Source organism: Schistocerca serialis, chromosome 8 (assembly GCF_023864345.2).
Source record: "Schistocerca serialis cubense isolate TAMUIC-IGC-003099 chromosome 8, iqSchSeri2.2, whole genome shotgun sequence".
Taxonomy (NCBI): Eukaryota; Metazoa; Arthropoda; class Insecta; order Orthoptera; family Acrididae; genus Schistocerca; species Schistocerca serialis.
In genome coordinates, this window is record NC_064645.1 from 500,706,824 (window position 1) to 500,733,310 (window position 26,487).

The 26,487-nt window shown below is 37.6% G+C and overlaps 1 protein-coding gene across 1 annotated transcript in view; it reads right to left on the bottom strand.

Moving 5' to 3' along the window:
- LOC126416371 (uncharacterized) overlaps window positions 1-26,487 on the bottom strand; it is a 38,738-nt gene that overhangs the window by 5,295 nt on the left and 6,956 nt on the right. Inside the window, exons 2-4 of the mRNA XM_050084052.1 lie at window positions 18,525-18,668; window positions 17,319-17,501; window positions 17,052-17,212 (exon numbers count right to left, since the gene is read on the bottom strand). Of these exons, the coding sequence (XP_049940009.1) occupies window positions 17,052-17,212; window positions 17,319-17,501; window positions 18,525-18,668 (488 nt within the window). The remainder of the gene's footprint in view (window positions 1-17,051; window positions 17,213-17,318; window positions 17,502-18,524; window positions 18,669-26,487) is intronic.

Consider the following 26,487-nt stretch of genomic DNA (forward strand, 5'->3'; position numbering starts at 1 on the left):
CGTTAAAAACACATGCACTGCAACTGTGTCATGTTGGAGGCAGTCACTGATTATGCAGTAGCTGACACTCTTTAGGTCTTCATTACCTTTGTAGTAAATGACAATTGATGTATTGTAGCTTGACTATTTTCCCAATGGAATCCCTGCATTCGTCTTGGACAATAAAGGAGTAATTTTCAGTGAAATCCATTAATATAACCAATTCTCCTGGTTTGAGACCTTCTTTAGTGAACTGCAAATGCTTGCTCTGATACTTTGCGATGTAGTGGTGAGTATAAAAGGCCAACAGTTTTGTAACTAATAGTTCAATGAATTCTTCAACTGTCATTTCTCTGGTTTCAAGTGTATCCTCAGGATATCTGCAAAAGCACTTTCCAAATATTCATTTAGAGCTTCTGTTCCTGGACATACTTCACTGCGATGAGGCATGCAATCCTTTGTTTCCAAATTACAGACAATTTTGCTCAGTAAAATTTTGTAATCTTCTTTTATTGGGCTACGTGCCAACATTATTTCACATTTTGATGTATTGTGCAGACACAAACTAAATGTGAACCAGCTGTGCCTACAGTCACACACCACTTTGGCCTTAACTCATAAAATTTGGAAAATCTAATTTTCGGTCCATTTTTATTGCTGTACGCAATAAATATTTCTTTTAAGTTGCTCAGTAATAAGTATTTCTGTTTTTTTAACCTTTTCTCCATCTATTCAAACAGTAATATAGTCCTTTTTTCCTGGACAAATCCGACTAAACTCATCATCATACAAATGTACTATGACTCTTGTCTTCACATCCTCAGAAAGCTTTTTCCCGCATTTACCTTTGGGCTGTGCCAATATTCCCTGTTCAGCTTTTAACTTTCTAGCCTTCCTTACCATTCTTTCCGAAACACAAAATTCTTCCATGGTCTTTTTGATAGACCAGCTCTGGGGAACTAAGGTCAAAATTTGAATTTTCTCGTTATTATTTGATATATGTAATTTTTCTTTCAATTCTTGGATCAGCTCAATGTAATCTGAACAAGTCAAGCATTGCTTGCTTGTGGATGGTTGCTCAAATTCACTGGAATCAAGTCCTCCCACTTCTGCAATTTCCTTAATAATTGCACCTTCAACTTGATGTATTTTGTGCTTTGCATATCCTTTTGTATCCCTTGCACCAATTCCTTGAAATTTTAGTGGTGATATTCCAACAGATGTTAAGATTGTATTCAAATTGCGACCAAATTAGTCTCATCATCTTCATCTGACATATTTAACGTCTATTTGTGAATATTTCAGTGTATCAAATTCTTTTCTACAGGAAGGGCACATTTTTTGGCCTGGTTTAATATCAGAGATGGTTATCCTTTTTAGTAGGTCAGCTGTTTCTATGTTGATTGAGCACAAGCTTCTTCGTGCAGTGTGGTTTTTCTTGACAAATGGGTTGCAGCATGATCTTTGCAAAAATTCAATTCTTTTTAGGAATAAAGCTTCATGATGGAAGCATAGTTGAGTATTTTCAGTAGAGTGTAAACCACTCCGTCTAGTAAGTAATTATTGTTCTTCTAAGGAAAGTTGCTTTACAGCTTTCAGTCCTTTTAAGGCACTGTATGTCGTTAAAAGACATGGGGAATCAGTATTTCCAAAGCTGCATACATTAACTGGATCTTGTTCTTCCATTTTAGTATTAAGCTGATATGCTTCAGACACTAAAATCAAATTGTCAAATCCTAAATACAGAAAAGAAACAAAATTAATAAGCATTCAGCTTCGCAAAAATTATGTAGCAGTCTCTAGTACAGTTAAATGGTTAAATTTAGCAATGAATCTGTCACAAACAGGTTTAAAATCATCAAATAAACAGCATAATGAATATTTAAACAATAAAGACATAATCAACAAAATTCCAAATTTTAGGTGACATTTTTGTACCTTACCCAAAGAGACACCGAAATGAAAATAAGTTTTTCTAATAGAATTAAATGTGCCCTGTGAATGGTGTTAATGAATGTAATGTGGTAAGTGTCCATTTTGAGATACATGACTTTGAACAAGGGTACTGCATGGGATTAGCCAAGCAGTGTAAGGTGCTGCAGTCATGGACTGTGCGGCTGGTCCCAGCTGAGGTTCGAGTCCTCCCTCGGGCATGGGTGTGTGTGTTTGTCCTTAGGATAATTTAGGTTAAGTAGTGTGTAACCTTAGGGACTGATGACCTTAGCAGTTAAGTTCAAAAATGGTTCAAATGGCTCTGAGCACTATGGGACTTAACTTCTGAGGTCATCAGTCCCATAGAACTTAGAACTACTTAAACCTAACTAACCTAAGGACATCACAGACATCCATGCCCAAGGCAGGATTCGAACCTGCGACCATAGCGGTCACGCAGTTCCAGACTGTAGCACCTACAGCCGCTTGGCCCCCCTGGCCGGAAGCAGTTAAGTCCCATAAGATTTCGCCCACATTTCAACATTTGAACATGGGTATATTTTGATACATTCATGTTTTTTAGCAAATTTACAGGATGGTAGCACAGTAATTAAAAACACAAGCCAGGCCAAAATTTGTGATATACTTAACACCCAGATAGACAGTAGTTTGGCAAAAGATCAGGTCCATAGTGCACTTTCTCCACTACTTATGCCTCGTTAAACTATGGGGGCAAATTTCTCGCAACATGATTTGTTGCCCACTTTGAACTTAGATTATGCCAAATGCATTTCTTTCTGAACTCTACTTGCTACATTTGTGTACAGAGAACACAAAGTTGTACCACTATAACCAGAAGCAAGAGTCTAGCTCTTTTACATTAGGAACAGTGGAATGCCAAACTTGATTTCTTCATGACTTTTCAGTCTCTGTAAAAGTGGTCTTCATGAGAATGGCTCTAGCTCCTCAACGAAGTTACAGATGAGACTGAAACTTTGCATATGTTCATGCAGGGCCCTCAGGTACATCCTGTACAAATTTCATCAAAATTGAAGATGGTGGAGCTGGGAGCCCTAGGACACTTCACGTGGAATGACCCAGCTATATTACAGGCCTTGAAGACTTTTTAGAAAGAAAAGAAGAAAAATGGATATGCCAAAAAAACAAACTACCTTTCCTTTAGTTGCATTCTGCGAATGCTAAATTCCTTACCTTTGAGCTTTCAATATAACTTATAAGCATTGCTGTCATTGTACAGTTTTTGTTTTGGTAGGCACAAGACTCAGAATACAATCTGAGACTAAGATTTTCTGCATCTTCTTTGATTCTTGCTTACAAAATTTAAAACCCTCACAGGAGATACAATTTCATTTGCCCTCTCTCCAAGTCAGTCTCTAACCGTGTGAGTTAATTATTTTGTGCACCTTCTTTTGTGAATATTTTAAGATTTTCTAGTTATAAAACCAGGCCCATCAGGAGTAAAATACTTCTCTGATGTACAGTTTAACAAACGTTAGACTCTGCTGCCAGTCAAAGCAAACTGACACAGAATTTTTTGTATTTCCATTTAAAATATTGAAAAATCTTTTTGATCTTATTCTACATAGCTAATAACTGGTTCTTATATTGTTTTCTTTAATTCTATATCTTGAGCTGACTTTAATTTTACAACAAAGTGTGTACAAGCTGTTCAAATATCAGTATGAGGATTTCCAACACCCAGGTTGAAACATATGTAAGTGCCTTAATACAGTCTGATAGAGAGCATCCCAACAACACTTGCTTAATCCAACAGCATTGTACTGTTCAAGCTTTTTTAACTCTGGTGGAAAATATGACTGCTTAACTTTATTGCTACAGTAATGAGAAGATCTACATTTATACTTAAGTATATCCTTCTTAATTAACTGTGTCTGCTCTCCATCCCTTTCTTGCAGCTAGCAAGCTCATTCGCCTTGATTCTCCTCATGTAGTATAGCCTCCAGCTTATATCTTTGGTCTGTATGCCTGACTTGCAGCATGTTGTGTGATTTCCTGACAATTAACACATACTAGTGTAGAGACTATTAAAATTAACTTTAAAATTTTATGTTCAAAGTTTCAACCACACAATATAAATAAAAAATTAGTTGAGTTTTGTGAAATCTTGAAAAATGGAGATGTTGAGTACTGTGAAAATTTGCTATGTTCAAGCACCCTTTAAAATAGCAAATATTCAGTTTTGTGATTTTCTGTTAGCTACTGCATAAGGCTCATACTAAAATAACACAAACCATTAAAAATGTGCTTTGAAAAATTTGTTGAAAATAACGAAAGATAGGAATGTTTACATTTATTTCAATCCTGGTATGATGTTATGAAAGAACTGACATTTATTTCACACATGAAAAAAATACATCTCTAATTATGTTGCTAGAACATATTCTGTACCAGTTATGGTAACAAATGATCTACTGACCATATCTGCAGTAGCAAGAACTCTCTTGCCCAGTATGCTGAAGGTCTCACTAAGGCCTTCACAGGCAGACACTAATTCCCAAACTTAGCCCACAAACAGATCTCCTGTGTCATACCGCAATACACCCCCAATCGTCCCACCAATTGCAAGAAACAGGTCCAAAGGAGTGCCCCCTTCATCTTCAGTACGATCCTGGACAATTGAATCACAGCTTTTGTCAAGGTTCTGATTATTATCTACAATCAGGCCCTGAAATGAGGGACATCCAAACAAAGCTCCTTCTCACCCATCCTAAGGTGTTCCATCACCCACCCAACCTCCACAACATACTAGTCCATCCCTACACATTGCACAATCACAGCCAATTGCCACAGGGATCATAGTTCCATGGAAGACCCTGGTGCAAGATCAGCCCTATCCACCCACACAGTGTTTCCTATTCCAGTCACAGGTTTCCCTACCCCATCACAGGCCAGCCTGCCTGTGAAAGCAGCCATATCAAACAGAGTGTTCGGAAAGTCCCATTACAAACTTCTAGGAGTTGTAGAGGGGAGTGGGTAGATAATATTTTGAATTGGAACCCATGTCGAGAAACATACCATTTCCATCTTACAACTATTCGAAGACATGTTGGTAATGTGACCACTTTTACAAGTTACTGATTAGGCATGATCTGATACATAACTTGTTTTGCAATTTGACTCATTAATAGCCAAAGAAAATGTTTATGTACTTGTTGACAGGTTCTCTTCAACATAATACTATATTGCTTCTTCCAGATTGGCTGTGTGGCATCTTCTTGGAGCACCACAGTCACACCTGCTGACAGCCAATGTACCCTTTCTCAAAGCCATTGCATAATTGTGGTGAAAAGGATATGTGATGAAGTCGGACATTGTGGAGAGCTACTCAGAAGGATCTGGTCCATGTACTCCACAAATGTGTACTCAGCCATGTTGCTCTAACACTCACAGACATGTAAAGAGGCCCCAACCAGGTCAGTAAGGCAGGAGAGACATCAAACAGCATCAGCCTATATGACATAACCATCCCCTCCACCACACCATGACTACCCTGTTGCATACCTACATAGCAAACATGTTTTCAAATGGCTGTAGCATGGGAATGGTACATTTCTGGACAAGGATTCCTATAAATAATAGATACTCACTCCCTTCTACAAGTCCTCAAAGTTTGTATTGGGAATTTCCCCTAACCAGTATACCAGCTCTGGTGTAACCATCAGACAGTCTTTTATATTGGTATGACTACCAACCAGCTGTGCACCAGGATGAATGGCCACTGGCAAATTGTGACCAACAGCAAAGTGGACCACCATACACAAAAAAAGCTGAACATAACATGCTTGATTTCAATGGCTGTTTCATAACCCAGGCCATCAGGATCCTCTCCTCCATCACCAGGTCTTCCAAACTGCACAAATGGGAGTTATCCATACAACAACTTCTCTCCTTCTGACATTATTTGAGCCTCAACCTTCAGCAACTTAATGTTCCCACACAAACCACCCAACCATTTCCATCCCCTCTGTTCCACAGCTCTTACCAGATCCCATCCCCTCACCCTCATTGTGCACTGCTGTCTGCCAACACAACCATGAGTGCTTTTCCCCTTCTCTGCACCTCTCCTTTCCCGCTCCTCATTTCCCCTCATCCCCCCCTCCACCACAGCCTCCCAATGCTGCACCTAGCATCCCTGTCCTGCAGCATTCTAGTCTCTGCACTCTGACCCAGATAGCACTGTTCTCTCCCTCTGCCTACACCCTGCTGCCATTCCCCTTCTCCACTCCACTCCAGATTGCTGCTTTCATTCAATGTGGCTTGTGTGTGTGTGTGTGTGTGTGTGTGTGTGTGTGTGTGTGTGTGTGTGTGTGTGTGTGTGTGTGTGTGTGTGTGTGTATTTTCCTGAAAAAAGGTTTGGCTGAAAGCTAAAACTGTAACTCCCTTTTCATTGCACCTGTCTGCAAGTCTGTGTGTCATCCTTATAAAGAGTAGTTTTCATAATATTGTTGACCATATTGACATTGACTGAATGAGCCATATTTTACTTTTTTAATCTTATGTATGGTCATTTAATCATCTGACAAATTTGTCAGTGCCTATAGCATCATTGACAAAGAATAATGAGTGAATACAACTGCTGACTTTTCCCCTAGGACAGAGATCATAATGGTACAATAGTTGCATCATGTAAAACCCCTTCGCTGCTAAAACTAAAAGTGCTTTCTTCACACAATTTCCCCAGTTGTATCCCATGATGTGTTTCTTCACTTCCCACATCAGATATATTACCTCCATTTCTCTGTAGGAGTGGACACTAGAAAAATAACAGCATGAAACTACAAAAGACACATTTCTTGCTACAAGCAACTATCATGTCTGTTCCTCATCATGGTTTCCAACTATGCACAAACAAGAAACTTATAGTATAATTCAGTTAACAATTTTACTGTGGATATTAAGGTGCCATGAAAAATGAATTACAGTTATAATGACATAATCCATCATACGGACATACGCAAAACATAAGCCAATTCAATATGACAGCAGGAGAGTAGAATAGGCTATTCTGTAAATATAGATTTTCAGGAAGATCATGTGTGTAGATGCCAAAGCTTTTGTCCAGCATTGGATGACTGTCCATGGTAAATTACACAAAGAGGATTGGAGGTTATAGACTAATAGCCATTAATACATTATTTTTAATCCAATTATCTTCAGTGAGTTACATTTAAATACAATAATAAATGGTTTAGCTGACAGCAATAATACATGGTTTACCTGACAAAGATGGTTAAATATTAACAATAAAATATATTGGGAGGATAGTTTCAGCCATAAAAAAGGTAAGAGAAAAGAGGATTCTGAAACAGAGTCATAAGCAATGTCTCAGTCATAGTGTTAAAGAGAAATTTTATGGGCAGAACTCTGGGAAAATATTTACTGTATTACCCACAGAATCAAATGGAAAGTGCAGCAGGAGTCTGACACCTTCAGTCGAGGGTGGCTATAGTGAACCAGAATCACAGGAACCTATGAGCAATAGTAGATTATGATACAAGCCTGACTGACAAAATTTGGGATTCCATTCCTTTTTCAGCTATGTTTACCTGAAACTGCAACTCTGATGTCCAAATGGGGAGCCCATGGGACCATCATATTGTACATAAATATTCATTTAAATCTCAGTCTTATCCAAGTTTTCCTGTAATACTTGATTTTAAAGAAGTTAATTATCCTATTAATTCCATTTGCTTCCTTTGACCACTTTTGGCATATATTTTGCACTTTGCAATATTTGATTATGAAATTTTTTCATAACATTTTATTGTTGTTTAAATTAAGAAATGTTTATCTTTTTTCCAAAAATGAAGCCAATTTTTCATTTAAAAAAAAAGTCATCTAAAAGAAAATTTAAAATGTCTATTATTTTGGCTATGTGACATACTCCATAAATCTTAAAAAACTCTATTTCAATTTTTTTTTCTTCAACAGTATATAATTGTTTTTATTTCTATAAACTCTGTAATCTCAAGAATGTGTTTTCTTTGCAACACTTCACTCATATATGCAGAAAAATTTGCACAAACTTTCTTTTGGTCAGTTACTGGTTCTGGAACAATCTAGAACTCCAAGCTGTAATATATCATTGTGGTAAGTTCCAAAAGTTGGGCAGTCGAAGCTGCATCATAGAACGTTTTGCCTTCGTTCTGTGAATGGAGTGTGCACCATTTACATCCTTTTTATTGAGACTGTGATTTATAACTGAAAATGCATCTAAAACATTTTACAGTCTTGTTAATTTGAGGACAGTGTTTATTGTGACATCTATGGAAGTTGGCAAGTATACTCTCATGAGCATTGTGCAAAAAATCTGATTCATGAATTTTATTGTTTGTCTTGAGTGGATCAGTAATAAACCACAACGTCAAGAAAATGTGAGTAGGTATCTTCACTCACATTTAAAAATCTGGGCCTTAATGTCATTCCCTACACAACAATATTTGAAGCCATAAATATATTGACAAAACAAGATGAGTGTTAAAACTTTCCTATTTATTGCAACAACCATTTCAGAACTGTTATTATACATGGCTGTTTCCCACAACATGTAATAATGAATTTACATAGCTGATTCAACTAGCTAAAGAAACGCAATTTACTCTAATAAAGTTATGTAATAATGACTTTTGAATAGGATATAGGGAACAGCAGTGTTCGATGGTCAAGCGAGCAGTTATCATTATCATTATTATTATGGTCCGGAAGCCATGAAGTGTAACATGCAGATAGTGGGGCCAGACACTAAGAGTCTTTTTAGCTCATTTGTAACACTTGTGGACCACAGTGCTTGTGTTTTAGCTGTACTGTTGTCTGCCTCTTCTGATATTCTTGGTGAAGTTTAGTAGCTGCTTTCTTGTTAGTGCCTTGATCTCTCCTGTTAGCCCAGAATTCCTTCATTTTCCTGTTGAACACTGTCTTGTATTCCTCAGGCCATGATGTTAGAAAGGGTCTGGTTTCAACTGCCAAATGCTGGTCATCCCTTTTAGTCACTATGTCTTTCCTAATATGAAGTTCTCCAACATGTTTCCCCATTTGCTTAATTCACATGGGTCCAGTGGCTTGACCGTTGTTGGTTACTTTGAGGATGTACTATGGGGGTGGGGGGGTCCATTTCGTACAGGTGACCAGAGAAAGCTAGTCATCTTTTTCCGATGTCAATGGTGAGGCTGTTTTGGTGTTGGTAGAGTTCATGGTTAGGTTTGTTTGATTGGCTCCTATCTGGTAGGATCCTTGATCTCAATATATCTTAGAAGGAATTTCCTTTCTTGTAATTCAAGGTCTCTTATTGGGATCTTCTTGGCTAGAGGCAGGCACCCTGTTTTTGCTGCACAGAAGATTACAGTTGGCTATTGTGTTATATTTTCTTAGTTTGATATTCATCAACAGATGTTCTGAGATGTACATTTTTCTGCAAGCATATTGAGCCCTATTTGGTCTTTCCTTGAATTTGGACTGGTATGTGAGTCTAAGTGTGCTGCTAGACACCACCGACAATTATGCAATATCTCAATGGAGCTTAAGTAAAGAGATGAAGAATTTTTGGGCTGCTTTCCCAAAGTCAATAAGGAAACATAAAAACAGCGAGTGTATAAATGGATCAGATAGTGACCCAATAAGTCAAATAGTGTGCACTGGGCATGTTTCCTTGTGGACTAATGACCAAGATGTCAAGGAATGTATGAACAGATTCCCATATGATTTGTAGGAAGCAGTAACATCTCTCATTACACTGAAAGAAATATAATCTAACACCTAACACACTACCATGAGAATGGAAAAACATGTCCAAAGTAACATCAGAGAATTGGGTGTGAGAACTGTTGTCAGGTGGGGCAATGGAAAAGAAATTGTCCAAAGCAGTAAATGTCTGCTAATGGTGGCATGTGTGGTGCCATCCATGAATTAAACAGACATGAAAGATCTGTCGTCACTGAGCAAGAGTAACTTCGGTGAGGTAATCTGGGTCGACTACAGGGCTGAGCTGTTGACTGACAGACTGTTCATGTTGAGTCATTGGTCGATAGAGATGACCTGAATAAGGTGCAATGCTTGGTACAACACAGCATGTCATATGCTCAAAAGTATGATGGGTGTCCTGTTGGAATGGATAATTTTGGAGAAGTGGAAGAGAAATTAGTTTAAGGAACACTCATTGCAAAGTTTGCAGGCATTACATGAAGAAGATCTGGAAAAAGAGGAAAGGTTATCAGAGTCACAACCAAGGGTAGCTGTCAACAAAGAGCACTATGGACAAATGTTTCACATTTCTCAGAAAACAGATGGACAAATAATACTGTCTCCTCAAAGAGTATGTAGAACTGTTTCCTGTTACATATCACTTGACTTCCTCTGGAGAATTACAAGTCTCCAGGATGCCCCATCATATTCTACACCAACTTACACCCTTTGTAAAGGAATTGGTAGGCCAGCAATTCCAAAATGTAATTACAGAGTAGAGTAAAAGCCCCAAGGACAGTATCCAAGACATGTGCAGATGAGGCAAATTATATTATTTCTGCTATGACTGTAGCATGCTCAAATAGCACTCAGTAGCCAACACAAATAACCACCAAACACTACAAGACCCTGGGTAATTTAGGACAGTATTTCACTTAGAGAGTCTACACCACCAGTAAGACTGGAGGGTAGGCCTAAAACAGCATTTATAGTTTCCTCAGGACACCCTCAACATCATCGCATGCTTTTTCGATTAAAAATACCCCGGCACTATTCCACCATCTGCTAGATATTATCTGGTGAGGATTCAAATCAAGCAATATACCATTCATCTAAATGAAATCATTGTTTTTTCCTGGAACACCAACAAACACCTTGCAAAATTTTGATATGTGTTAGAGGGGCTCAGGGCCACTCATCATATCATGTGCCTAGAGTAATGTCAAATTCCTCAACAAGAGGCTTGCTATTAGTTCATATCATCAGCCAGACTGTCTTCATGTTCCCAAACAGTGATGTCATGTCACTAGGCTACAGCTGTCCATGATGGTTGGAAGAACATTCTGGACAATTAGAGCAAATGATTCGGCTGCCACGATCATCCAATAGGAATCTCGTTAAACATTTATGTGATATAATTGAGAGGTCAGTTCATTCACAACATCCTGCACTGGCAACACTTTCACAAGTATGGATGACCATAAAGGCAGCACTGATCAATATTCTTGCAGGGGATTTCCAACAACTTGTTGAGACCATGCCATGTCAAGTTGCTGCACAACGTTGGACAGAAAGACGTTCGACATGATATTAGGAGTCCTATCAATCAAATGAGGAATGTGGCTAGTGAAAGACATGTGCAGTTTTCCTGTACCTAGTATGGTAAAAGTGCTACATACCTTTCTTGGTCTGGCAAATACTATCAAAATATTGTGTTCAACTATATAAAAATTACAAGTGTTCTCAAACAACTACTGAAAATGAATGCCAAGTTTCATTGGACTATGGAGTGCAAAGATGCATTTGTACAGCTGAAGGAGGTATTAATATCTAGATTTTGTATGTAGGGTGTACCTTAGCTTATATGTATTTGATTAGAGGCATCTTCTTAAAGAACATGAGCAGCATTTCAAAAGTATTTGTATTCCAGACTAGTATTTTGGTATATAGCCCATCATCAGATGCATAAGTTGTGCATGTCTTCATCAAACAACGTGCCTGTCAAGTATAAAATCTTATTGGGTATGTCAGTTCCTGTGGTACACAGATCACTGCATGTACATATTATGAAACTGTAAAATGCTAAGGAGATGGAAGTGGCTTACGCTTGACTAACCACCTGCCCTGTCACAATGGTTTTTGATGGATTTCTCATGTTGTCACAGGCAAATGGTAGAGGGAACACCACATGTACACCTACCGGATTCGTGCATCAGAAAGCAAGAAATCAAGATGCTAATGAAGCCTTCTTTTTGTGTGTGTGTGTGTGTGTGTGTGTGTGTGTGTGTGTGGTTGGTTGGTTTTGGGGAAGGAGACCAGACAGCGTGGTCATCGGTCTCATCGGATTAGGGAAGGATGGGGAAGGAAGTCGGCCGTGCCCTTTCAGAGGAACCATCCCGGCATTTTCCTGGAGTGATTTAGGGAAATCACGGAAAACCTAAATCAGGATGGCCGGACGCGGGATTGAACTGTCGTCCTCCCAAATGCGAGTCCAGTGTCTAACCACCGCGCCACCTCGCTCGGTGTGTGTGTGTGTGTGTGTGTGTGTGTGTGTGTGTGTGTGTGTGTGTGTGTGTGTGTCTATCTTGTAGAATGTGAGCAGAGAGCTTACTTTCTGCTACTGGGATGTTGGGCTAAATTAAACATCAAATTGCAACATCCTCACCACAGAACGTATAAAATATCTGGTTACAGATGTTCTGAGGCATTTTTTTGTCTGTGCTATGCTCCTTGATCTGAGTGAAGTATTTTACACTGAATGACATGATACCCTAATATACTGCCAGAAAAATATTAGTACACCTAGAAAGACAACATCGATTTTGATTCGGCAATGGTATAATCCACCTGGGGGATAGTAGATGTACTGATATTGGTTTCAATGTCATCTGCCAACAGATAGCATAGTTTATCAAAACTAGACATGATTGTCTTAATGGGAATTCCACAATCGTTCATTAAATAAAAATATGGAATTTCAGTCTTTGATCACTATTTTTTATTTTCAGTGACCGGTTTCAGGCTAGCTGCCCATCTTCAGATCATATATTGCAGTTACAGAATAACTTGTCAGTACTGACAAGTTACTCTGTAATTGCAATACATGATCTGAAGATGGGCAGCTAGCCTGAAACCAGTCATTGAAAATGAAAAATAGCGATCAAAGACTGAAATGCCATATTTTTAGATAGAATAGTGGCATAGCTACGAGAGTGCTATCTGTTTCTACCCTTCAACAGGGAATGCTCACAGCTAGAAGGCTAACTGTGATGTAAACATGTAAAGCAAGCAGGTAACCAAGCCATGGGGATGCTCTTGAGCTTCCTACAGCCAACTGAGTGAGCTTGGAAGGGAGTCAAATTTTTGCCTTTCGAGTGGCAGGATGGTCCTTTCAGAGAACTGCCACACAAGTTGCACATGCTGCATCACTTGTACAATGATGCTGGTATCTGTGGTCAGGTGAACATTCTCCCACCAGTAGATGAGGTTCTGGGCATCCACACAGCACAAACACCCACCTTGATTGTTGTATTGTATTGCTCCTTAATTGTGTGTGTGTGTGTGTGTGTGTGTGTGTGTGTGTGTGTGTGTGTGAGAGAGACAGAGAGAGAGAGAGAGAATGAGAGAGAGAGAGAGAGAGAGAGAGAGAGAGAGAGAGAGAGAGAGATGTGCCATGCTAAAGCTCAGTTCAGCTCACAGTGAAGACATGTAAACATGTATAATTACTATATTACTGCTAAAGTTATTGTTTATGTAGCTATTTTTGCACTTCTGTCATCAGGAAGGCTAATTTCAGTTGAAACTCTTATTGCAATATAAAGTTCATACCAAAACCAATTTTTCCTCACTATTCAGTTAATTTGAGATGTAAAATTATAATTTTAAATTATCGAAATTGTGTGTTTAGCACTGTGAAACTTTTGTAGCAATTTTTGCAAAACTACATAAACACTGGGCCTGAAGCCGTTTTAAGTCAGTCTGTTCCGAGATTTTGAGAGTGGAACCCATGTCAGTCAAAACAGCCATAATGTTCTTGTGTAATAATGTGTTTAACTTAATATGGAACTGGTCTGTGAATTAGAACTGTTAATAATATTTGCAGATTACCTTGAATAAGACAGACAATCAGTGCCTAGATTCCAAATGTGGAACCCATGTCAATCTGAACCATAATAATATAATGGTGCAATGATGTGTTGTCTGAGTAAGAAGACGGACAGTGAAGTAGGACAATTAACAATTATTGCTGATTAACTTTAATATAAAAGTGCCACACATACTGTTCATCTGAGTGAGGCTGCTGTTGGTTGGTTAGTTCATACTGCACAGTGACTATTGTCATATATTTGGAAGGAGTTGTATGTGCTTACCTGGTAAATGGGACTTCAGTCATAATTAAGATATGGAATGGCCATAATTAACTCTGTGAGGGGGTCCGACATTTATGGAAGTAAAACCTGTGAAACCGAATGTATGTCTCAGTCACATTATTGGAGGTAGATAGTGCTGTACTGACCTACATTTACAGCCAATTTTTTGTCATGATGGCTGCCACCAAGGATCTACAATCTGACATATGACCAGGTATGTCACAGTGCAGTGCAGTGTCACAACCAACTGTTGTGAACTGGCTATTAGCAGTGGGACTAGGGGCACACACACCTCTAGCCTGTTTCCACTAACACAATAGCATCTGATGCCACCAAAGGGTCATTTGTAACATGTAACAGCATGCTGTGGCCTTCAGCAATGAAAGCAGATTCTGCATGCAAATGATGGTCATTTATGCACATGACTTAGACCTGGTGAATGTTGTCTCATAAAATGTGTTCATGCAAGACACCCTGGCCCTACCCCACCTTTGGTGTTTCTGGAGGGGATGCTAACTTGCACTCCGTATGTGCAGAATGTTGTCAGCCTCGTTCTTGCAACAGGAAGGTGCTGTGTACATCCAACAGGACAATGCTCATCCACACACTGCCCATGAAATTCAATGTGCTCTGAAAGATGTGCAGCTAGTTCCCTGATCAGCATGATCTCCAGACTTGTCTCCAATCAAACATGTGTGGAATAGGATGGGACAAGAAGTGCTTCATGCAACTCTTCAGCCAACAACTCTTATAGAACTAAATGAACAGGTCAAGCAGGCATGGCATACTATATCCCAAGACAGTATTTGCCATCTGTATGATAGACTGGATGCCAGTCAGTGCTTGAATTGCTGTCCGTGGAGGCTACACCACATATTCATATGGGTGTTTCAGAATGGATCAATTGTTGGGACCTCGGAACCATTTGTGCTATTGATATGTAAATGTAATCATTTCATGTATGCCATATGGAATGTTGCAACAGCACATCTTGAGTGAATTGGAAATCTTTAAAAGGGTGTAATATCTTTCTCCCCACATAAATTTGAAAAAAAATATGGAATAAATTATAACAAATTATCATTAATCAAATCGTATCTCTTAGACGGAAAAGAAGTTGTCACTGTAAATAACTGTAGATCAATTACCCTACCTGTTACTGTAGGAGTGCACAAAATTCTGTTCTGGGCACTTTTCTTTTTCTTACTTAAATCAACGATGTACTTACTTCTTTGCCCCACAAGAAAATAATATACGCTGATGGTACAACCCTCACAATGAATGATCTTAATATAGATTAAGTGAAAAGGAAAACACTGATGAAATGATTTAAAGTAGAAATCAGTCAGGCTACTAGGAATTCATCTGAACCCAGGACTGACATGGGATGCAGCAAGACCAACTGTTCATAAAACAGTCATGTGTGACTTACTTACTACGCAAATAAAAACTCTGTGTCTGTAAGGAATGCCTTCAGTGTTCATATTATACTTTCTACCATTCTCATTTAACTTACAGAAATATTCTATGATGCAACTCTTCTGATGTGAAAACAATGTTTGTGTGGCAAGAAAAGCAATAAGAACAATTATAGGCATTCCAAACAGAAGAGTCATGCTGGCCACATTTCAAAGAATTAAAAATATAAACTGCTCCTTCTCTATACCTTAAAGCCTATCTCCACACAAAAAAAAGAAAAGAAAAAGAAAAGGACAGAAAGAAAGAGAGAGAGACAGCCAGAGACTTTAATTTACAGAAGTTCTATCCACAACAATTATGGAACATGGAACAGGAATCTCACTGACTTGGAATATACTAGGCAAAGTAAGTCCCAAAATAGTTTCAAATATACTGACAGAAAGCTGTATAATAGACTACCACTGGCAGTGAGAGCATACTATACAGTTCTTGTAGAGGTATGTACAGAATCCACTAATTGACAGCTGAGTTTATGAAATAAAAGAATTCCATAATAGTATTTTTAATGTAAAACAATATGTGTAATGTCTGACTTTTAATGTACAATTTCATTATTGTATATGTAACCAAACCCATATGATGTTCATGAGCAGAAGTTTGTCTGGTAAGCAAACATATGCATAATAATGTAGTTCTGTTTGACTAAGCTGCTGCTGTGTTATGCTGTGGCTGTTGTGCTTCACTGCACTTATCAAGTTTTACACAGAAAATTTTCATCTAATATAACCAGCCATGAACAGGAATTTAAAGATAGCCTAGCTTTGTCAGTTCAAGTGAAACCTGGGGCAAGTTACTTTAAATGCACTCACTTCTGTCATTGCTATTAGCTGTCTTTTTACATTGTAAATCCACAACAGTTTGTTTTTGGTGTATGGTTAGTTGGAAAATTTTGTTTGATTTGATGACCCCCAACCCACTCTGAAATCATTAGGTTATCTGAACAATGCCCATACTATGATCAAAGATGGCCCTGTGTTAACTAGCCCACTGAAATTAAAAAGTCGTGTAATACACAATGGAACCCACTGTGATGTGATAAGTCCCACTTTCTGCATGGTGAACTGGCTGCTATTCTGAGTAAATCTTTTGTCTCCTTACTGCAAGTTCATCTGCAAAAGCAGAGAGATACTTACAAAATCAAAGGTATGGACAACAAAGGAATATTTCAAACTATTATATAAGGTAGATCTATTGGCAAAAACCTCTGATCATTTTGATAATCTGGTGGAATGGAAAACTTTTGATAAATTAATGCATAGCAGACATTCAGATTTAGATTGTAATCTGAATAATGCAAAACAATAACACAGTACTCAGGACAGTCACATCAATTGCATGTAGCCCACTAACACTTAGTGACTATTTAATTATCTTCAATATATTACTGTGAAGACAGCCAGGAAAGACAAGATGGTTCATCCATACATAGGCCAACAAAAATATCAAGAAATTCTTTAAATCTAACAAGTAGATTACTCATAACATACATAAGAGCAGAGCACAGCGTAAAGCCAGCCTCTATGTAAGTAGGAATCTATGAATTACAACACTATAACAACAAATTGCTATTACCTTCTCAAGATATGAGCAATTATGGGGGCACTTATGCTTCTTGATAGCCATGTTTATCCTGTTGTATAGTACTTCCAGGTGATGGACTGTGTTATTTTCTGTTGCATTGACTAATCTTTCTAGTAGGTGGTGAATTTTTTCTTCTTGCATGACTTCACAACCTAAATAATAAAAAAAATCCAATACACATGGATTCTTTTCTGAAAATATCAAACTTACAAGAAATACTTCTGAGAGTAATTTAAATGTACAGACAAAAGGTATAACCTTCTGCAGGATTAGCCCAAAAGAGCCCTTCTTTCTTTGGAAGGGACAAGTCTCTTCTTGTATTTCTTTCATGAACTGATCCATGGGATGTGCTTTGCTCTGGTGTCTCTGATCTTTTCCTCTTCTTGCTGTTTTTGTTTTCCTGAAGGCATCTCTTGCTTGATCTCTGTGGTTCATGTGTATCTAACAAATCAAACTTCATTATGTGAGTCTTACCTAGTATGTATAGAACTGGCTACAGCTTATAAGATGGCTCTAAGGGTAGTGATGAATAAAATATTTGCATCCTTTCCCCTGTGGCTGTTCAATGCATCCAGTCTGTGAATAAGAATGAAAAAGAGTGGAACAACCTGTATGACTCCTTCCAATGAGAAGGCCCAGACAAATTATTTTTTGGAGGGAAAACATGCAATTTCATCCTATGAGAACAATGTTTTGCTTGATGAAGAACAACAGACAAGGAACCATACAAGAACATCTGGATAAAAAGGAATAATATAAGTTTTAAAAGTGGTGGTGGTTGTGGTGGTAGTAGCAGTAGGAGGAGGAGGAAGAGGAGGAGCAGACATATATATATGTAATTACAATTAAATCAATACTATTAGCTGCTGACGGGTGTTGATATACATCAACAGGGACAGTTGAAAATATGTACCCTGACCAGAACTCGAACCCGGGATCTCCTGCTTACATGGCAGACGCTCTATCCATCTGAGCCACCAAGGACACAGAGGATAGTGCGACTGCAGGGACTTATCACCAGCATGCTCCCCGTGAGATCCACATTCTCAACTTATAGTCCACACACTTCATTCGTAGTGCCCCTGTCATTATACCCATTTCTCGCGGCAGACAATCCACTGAGTCCCATAAGAGCTCAGGCAAGTCGTGTGCATCTGCACTAAAGAAGGTCATCAGATGGTTAGCCTTAAAATATGAAGATGGCATCTGTTCTTTTGGACATGTCTGAAAGAACAGATGCCATCTTCGTATATACATACATATAAATTTACTCTATCTCATTATTTAAGCTGCAACAGCTGAGACTACTCTGAGATTCACACTACAACAATGCACTCACTGTACTTGTTGGAACCCATTCCACTTTCACTGAAGTATTTTTGAGAAAAGTATTTTATGTATTGTGTAAGAGAGTATTTAAGCTCTCAAAAAAATCTTGGGAAAGTGCGAGAATTATAAGCATACCTTTGACATTGTCACCTACTGACACATCCTGAATAGAACCCTGACTGTATGATCTTCGACAGCGGCGTGTTTGAATTCCTGGCTCTTTGCAGAATTCATTTGGCGTTGGTGAAGCTGATCCTGCATCATCTGTACTAACAGCAGCTGCAAAAGTTTAGGGAAAAACCAAATTTAGCAGTAAGTATCTACAATAGATCGTCTAATTCTTAAGCAGCTCTTATGAAACAAATCAAACAACTGCAAAACTAGGAGGGATCAATTCAGATATCACACATTCATCTGTTGTAAACCAGACTATGCATTACTACTGCTCGTGATGGGTAACACTGTCAGATATAGAACAAACTACAAAAACTGATTAATCACAGATGGTTTCAAATGCATTTTTTCCTCAAGTTAAATCATTTCATAACATGTAACTAGTGGCTATATAACATTCATGAGAAATACATGGTTTAGCTGTCTTCAGTTACAAATAATGTGTGAGTTTTTATCTGTGGTGTTTTATGGCCTCTTTGAGCTTTTCAGTAGGCATTACAGGCAATTTCAAATAGTGTTCAATATGCCCAATTAATCAAAATTTTACAAAAGGACAGCCAAGACAACCCACATTTAGGAGAGGTAGACCAGATAAGAAAGGGGACTGCATGCAGAACACTGTGGGTTTTGAATGAGGCAAAGGCAGAATATTTTATGAACAGGCTGGAGGAGGGTTTGAGACAGGGACTAGCAGAGTTTGAAGCCAGGAGTATTGTGGGATCAAAGGGTGTGTTTTAAGGATTAAGCATAATTCCAATCTATTTATATTGGTTGAAGCTGGTATTGCCAAGAGAAGATGGGGAGGGGGAGGAATCACCTGACAACACCTCACCCAGTTAACCTGCACTTCTGAATTGATTACCTTTCTCCTTTAAATTATTTGAGAAATTTATACAGGTGTTTGTTGTTGTTGTTGTTGTTGTTTTTGTTGCTGAGGTCTTCAGTCCTGAGACTGATTTGATGCAGCTCTCCATGCTACTCTATCCTGTGCAAGCTTCTTCATCTCCCAGTACCTACTGCAACCTACATCCTTCCCAATCTGCTTAGTGTATTCATCTCTTGGTCTCCCTCTACGATTTTTACCCTCCACGCTGCCCTATAATGCTAAATTTGTGATCCCTTGATGCCTCAGAACATGCCCTACCAACCGGTCCCTTCTTCTACTCAAGTTGTGCCACAAACTCCTCTTCTCCCCTATTCTATTCAATACCTTCTCATTAGTTATGTGATCTACCCATCTAATCTTCAGCATTCTTCTGTAGCACCACATTTCTAAAGCTTCTATTCTCTTCTTGTCTATTATCGTCCATGTTTCAATTCCATACATGGCTAAACTCCATACAAATACTTTCAGAAATAACTTCCTGACACTTAAATCTATACTCGATGTTAACAAATTCCTCTTCTCCAGAAACGCATTCCTTGCCATTGCCAGTCTACATTTTATATCCTCTCTACTTCAACCATCATTAGTTATTTTGCTCCCCAAATAACAAAACTAATTTACTACTTTAAGTGTCTCATTTTCTAATCTAATTCCCTCAGCATCACCAGAATTAACTCAACTACATTCCGTTATCCTCATTTTGCTTTTGTTGATGTTCATCTTATATCCTCCTTTCAAGACACTGGCCATTCCATTCAACTGCTCTTGCAGGTCCTTTGCTGTCTCTGACAGAATTACAATGTCATCAGTGAAACTCAAAGTTTTTATTTCTTCTCCATGGATTTTAATTCCTACTCCAAATGTTTCTTTTGTTTCCTTTACTGTTTGCTCAGTATACAGATTGAATAACATCGGGAATAGGCTACAACCCTGTCTCACTCCCTTCCCAACCACTGCTTCCCTTTCATGCCCCTCGACTCTTATAACTGCCAACTGGTTTCTGTACAAATTGTAAATAGCCTTTCACCCTGTGTATTTTACCATTGCCACCTTCAGAATTTGAAAGAGAGTATTCCAGTCAAAATCATCAAAAGCTTTCTCTAAGTCTACAGATGCTAGAAATGTTGGTTTGCTTTCCTTAATCTTCTTCTAAGATAAGTCATAGGGTCAGTATTGCCTCACGTGTTCCAACATTTCTGCGGAATCCAAACTGATCATCCCCGAGGGTTGGCTTCTACCAGTTTTTCCATTCGTCTATAAAGAATTCACATTAGTATTTTGTAGCCACAACTTATTAAACTGATAGTTCAGTAATTTTCACATCTGTCAACACCTGCTTTCTTTTGGATTGGAATTATTATATTCTTCTTGAAGTCTGAGGGTATTTCATCTGTCTCATAAATTTTGCTCACCAGATGGTAGAGTTTTGTCAGGGCTGGCTCTCACAAGGCTATCAGAAGTTCTAATGGAACGTTGTCTACTCCCGGGGCCTTGTTTCAACTTAGGTCTTTCAGTGCACTGTCAAACTATTCATGCAGTATCATATCTCCCATTTCATCTTCATCTACATTCTCTTACATTTCCATAATATTCTCCTCAAGTACATCACCCTTGTGTAGACACTCTATATACTCCTTCCACCTTTCTGCTTTCCCTTCTTTGCTTAGAACTGGCTTTCCATCTGAGCTCTTGATATTCATACAAATGGTTCTCTTTTCTCCAAAGGTCTCTCTAATTTTCCTGTAGGCAGTCTCTATCTTACCCCTAGTGATATATGCCTCTACATCCTTACATTTGTCCTCTAGTCATCCCTGTTTAGACATTGTGCACTTCCTGTCGATCTCATTTTTGAGACATTTGTATTCCTTTTTGCCTGCTTCATTTACTGTATTTTTATATTTTCTCCTTTCATCAATTAAATTCACTACATCTTCTGTTACCCAGGGATTTCTATTAGCCCTCGTCTTTTTACCTACTTGATCCTCTGCTGCCTTCACTATTTCATCTCTCAAAGCTACCTATTCTTCTTCTACTGTATTTCTTGCCCCCATTCTTGTCAGGCGTTCCCTAATGCTCTCTCTGAAACTCTCTACAACCTCTGGCTCTGACTGTTTATCCAGGTCCCATCTCCATAAATTTCCACCTTTTTGCAGTTTCTTCAGTTTTAATCTGCAGTTCATGACCAATAGATTATGGTCAGAGTCCACATCTGTCCCTGGAAATGTCTTACAATTTAAAACCTGGTTCTTAAATCTCTGTCTTACCATTATATAATCTATCTGAAACTTTCTGGTATCTCCAGGCCTCTTCCATGTATACAACTTACTTTAATGACTCTTGAACCAAGTGTTAGCAATGATTAAATTACGCTCTGTGCAAAATTTTACCAGGCGGCTTCCTCTTTCATTCCTTTCCCCCATTCCATATTCACCTACTACGTTTCCTTTTCCTACTACCAAATTCCAGTCACCCATGGCTATTAAATTTTCGTCTCCCTTCATTATCTGAATAATTTCTTTTATCTCATCACACATTTCATCAATCTCTTCGTCATCTGCAGAGCTAGTTGTCATATAAACTTGTACTACTGTGGTAGTCGTGGGCTTCGTATCTATCTTGGGCTCAATAATGCGTTCACTATGCTGTTTGTAGTAGCTTACCCACATTCCTATTTTTTATTCATTATTAAACCTACTCCTGCATTACCCCTATTTGATTTTGTACTTATAACCCTGTATTCACCTGACCAGAAGTCTTGTTCCTACTGCCACTGAACTTCACTAATTCCCACTGTATCCAACTTTAACCTATCAATCTCCCTTTTTAAATTTTCTAACCTACGTGCCCAATTAAGGGATCTGATATTCCATGCTCCGATCCGTAGAACCCAGTTTTCTTTCTCCTGACAACAACATCCTCCTGAGTAGTCCCCACCCAGAGATCCTAATGGGGGACTATTTTACCTCCAGAATATTTTACCCAAGAATACGCCATCATCATTTAAACACACAGCAAAGCTGCATGCCCTTGTGAAATGTAACAGTCTAATAAAAACCTATTTAAACATGTAAATTTTAACCATAAATAGTAATTTCTGACATAGAGGTGTACGGAAATATGAAAAAGTTATGAAGAAAATAATTATGGAATCTTAATTACACTAATGTGTAGAAGTCCATTAATTGGTAGGAACATTTTATATGATACTAATCTTCTGTAATTAGTAAATATAACAAGTGTATTGCTAACATTTGATACCTATGCATTTATACATCTTTAATTTATATTCACTCATGTGTTTTATATATAAGAGTCAAGGTAATCATTGAAATATATCATTTGTTTTAGGATGAGAGATTTAATTGTTAATTAATCAAAATATATTTCTAAACAATGCTGAGGATTGTTCGGGATTGTTAAGAAAGTATAAATAGTTACAGCCATTTCGGCAATGTATGTCAGTACTTTGTGTGATGTCGGACAGAGAGCGTGTAGCTTGTTGTGCATAATTTATTTCATTATTGTAAGTATGTTACAACTTATTTCAGATTTGTCAAGATACCTTTATTTTTAAACTGTAATAAATATTTAGATGAAATACTATACTTGATGAAATATTGTTTTTACTTTACAGTAAAAACCTATAGTTACTGTTTCAGGACTTCTGCTGTGACAGATTGCCAGCTACGATGAGTCAAACTAACCCATAGAATGTTATAATTGGTGTATGGAGCTGAGATACAATGTAAGTCTGTAAACTAATCTTGTATTTTGTTTCAGAGTTAACCCGCTTGTGGAAATAATATTCCATTTTTCCGAGGACAGGACAAAGAAGAAGTGAGTAACACTACAAAGGACGTAATGATACTTATGTGAAAATACAACTTGAAGAACCAACTGTAAGTGCAAAATTTAATTGAATTTTTACTTTTGGAAATTTTTTTCATCTGGATTGTCATTATGGAGGATAATAGGGAGATTAACAACAATAGGGAAGTTGACGATAACAGGGAGGTTAACGGAAACTTGGAAAACAGCGTAGATATTACTGATGATAATGTTGTTAATCGGGACAGTGAAATCCGAGAGGATAGTGGCCACAGTAGTGTATGCTCACCCTTTTGTAGATTTGAATGTAATGTATCAGCCTTGAATAGATTAGTTCAGTTAATGGAAGAACAGAAATAGACAATTGAAAAATTGTTTGATGAACACAAAACCTTTTTTGATCAAAAGCTTGATTCTATCGGCAAAATATTAGACAAACATGGAAATCAAATTTGCGAGACAAAAAGAGAGTTTAGAGAGGTGTTGGGGAAAAAGTAGACAAGAATACCAAAAATGTGTCGACTATAGAAGGGGAAATTGTTACCTTAAAACAGGAATACCAAAAATACAAAGAAAGGCTAGATTCCATGGAAAATTTTGAAAAAGTTGCTACTGTTGAAGTGTTACAATTAAAAAAGCTCAACAAAGATTTCGTAAAGAAATTCACAGAAACAGACCAATATATACAAAATTTCACTAAAATTGCAAATGAGAATTTTGCAGAGTTGGAAGAAGATGTAGGCACTTGTTTAGGTGCAATTTCAAACTTCAAATCTAAATTTCAAGAAATCGAAGATTCCGTTACTGTAAAATCTTTCTGTAGTTACAGTCCATTGTGGAATAATGTTAACATAAAAACATTTTCAGGGGAGGGCAATATACATCCAGTTGATTTCATGTACTAGATAAAAGACAACTTGAGTGATAAAATGAGTGATAGTCTGAAAATAAAATTTTTTAATAAGTTTTTAGATGGGGAGGCTTTGTCAAGGGTGAACCAATCCCGAAATGTCATTTAATGAGGTAGAATGAGCTTTCACAAACAAATTCTGGTCAGAAACTAAACAAGCCTGAATTAAGTCAGAATTTTTGAATGGGCCAAATTTCAAACCGGGTAGTGGATGCATGAAAACCTTTTGCGAACAACAGTTAAGAACTTTAGTACATCTTAATAAACCACTTGATGAAATGATCCAAATAGATGCATTAAGACATAGATTGCCAAAATGGGTACAATGGAGTCTTGTCTACAGACCTGATGATACAATTGAACAATTTCTTAGATATATAGATAAATTAGATTTAGTATGGGAGAGAAATGACAGATGAAATGACAGGCCTGATGATAGCAGGAATAACAATAACAGAGCTTTCAATTATCATTTTAATAGCAGATTCAGAAATGATGACAGAAGAAATGGGGAGAGAAATGATAGGCAGAGACCAGAGAACAGGAATTTCGAACCATGAAATAGGCAGTGAGGGCAAAATCAGGGAAACAATAGCAACAATTTTGAAAATAGAAGAAATGGCCTGGTAAACTAAGACCTGCCTCTTTCGGAGCCTGGCGAAATGAGGAAATAGACATTAGAATTACAATCAGACACATTGCAGTAATCTTAGAAGGGGCAGAACAAATAGGACATGCCAAAATTTTGTACCCAGAATACAACCTGAAGTGAATAGAATGTAGTTTGATAAGGAATTTTGGGAAATTTTTTTATCTGAAAACAAAAATGAAGAAAAAAGTAGAAAATCTGAATTTGAATTATAAGAAAACATTTTGACAAATTTCTTTAACAGTAGTAATGCAGTAGTAGTTGTTGATAGTGATGAGAACAGATCTGATGAGAATGGTTTAGTGAGAATGTTGAGTGACTGTGAAATGAGTGAAAATGCTGATACTGGTGCTGTATGTGTGGAAGCTGATGTTCATGTGCTTGGTAATGGAAATGAGAATGACAGAGTAAGTCCAGATGAAATTGCAGTAGACAATAGATAGGAAAATGAGGATGCAGTAGAACAGAGTAGTCACAGTGTTGTGGTTGTTGAAGAAGTGTGTGAAGAGAGAAATGAGTTTGGTATTGAAAATAGTATTAAGTGTGATGATGATGTTTGTAATGAGAATGTTTCAGATGATGATGATAATGATGTTGATGATGATATGAAACTTACAGAATTAGATGGGATGGTATATGTAGAAGTTAAAGTTAATGATTTGATGCCGAATGATTCTGGAATTTCTGGTGTGTGTTTGAGTAATGAGTTAGAAACCAGTAGAGCAGTGCCTGATAGATTAATGTTACCAGTTGATGTTAGTGATGTTGTGTCTGAATGTGTTTGTGAAAATGGAAAAGAAGAGCTAATTAGTGATAGAGTACTAAATGTAGTCAATGACTATAGTAGCAAATGTCAATATGGTGATCAAAAGTGTAAGGTCTTAAGTGAAATTTGTCAAAGTGTGCACTCAGATGATAAAATTGCCATGAAAAATGTGGAACAGTCTCCTGGTGGTAATATGATTAGTAAATACGCAGAATCTGTAATAAAAGGTAGTTATTTTGATAAAGGAGTGAATTTTTGGGACATACAAGAGGATTTCTTATTTGAAAATTAGGTCAATGAAATGAGTAAAGAATTTGGAAGTCCATATATTGTAGTACAGATTAATGATTGGATAGGAAACTGTCTTCCGAATACAGGCAGCCCAATTACAGGAATATCGAGAAAACTAAGAGACAGGATCAAAAATAATAAAAATTTCACAGAATTTCCAGTAATAAGGGTAAGGATAAAAGGGGCAACAGGAAAAAGCAGTAAGTTGATTACGAGACAAGTCTTACTTGAATTTAAGATTAATGATGTACAATTTATACAAGGATGTTTAGTAACTGATGATTTGAATGAAAACTTGATACTAGGTATGAACTGGATTGTTAAGGCTAAAGTAAATTTTATCTGGGATGACATGAAAATAACATTTGTTGAACCAAAAAGAGGAATTCATGGGGAAACGAGTATTGTAATGGAAGATCATGGTCTAAGTATTCCGATTAGAGAGATGTAAGAGACTAAAAGTGATGGTTATTGTGAGGAAGGGGAAGAATTTCGTATTGATCAGGGTAGTGTTAATTATTACAGTAAACTAGTGGCTAAAAAGGTATCTGAAACTGGTAGCCTTAATGCAGAGAACAGGAGAGAGCTTGAAAA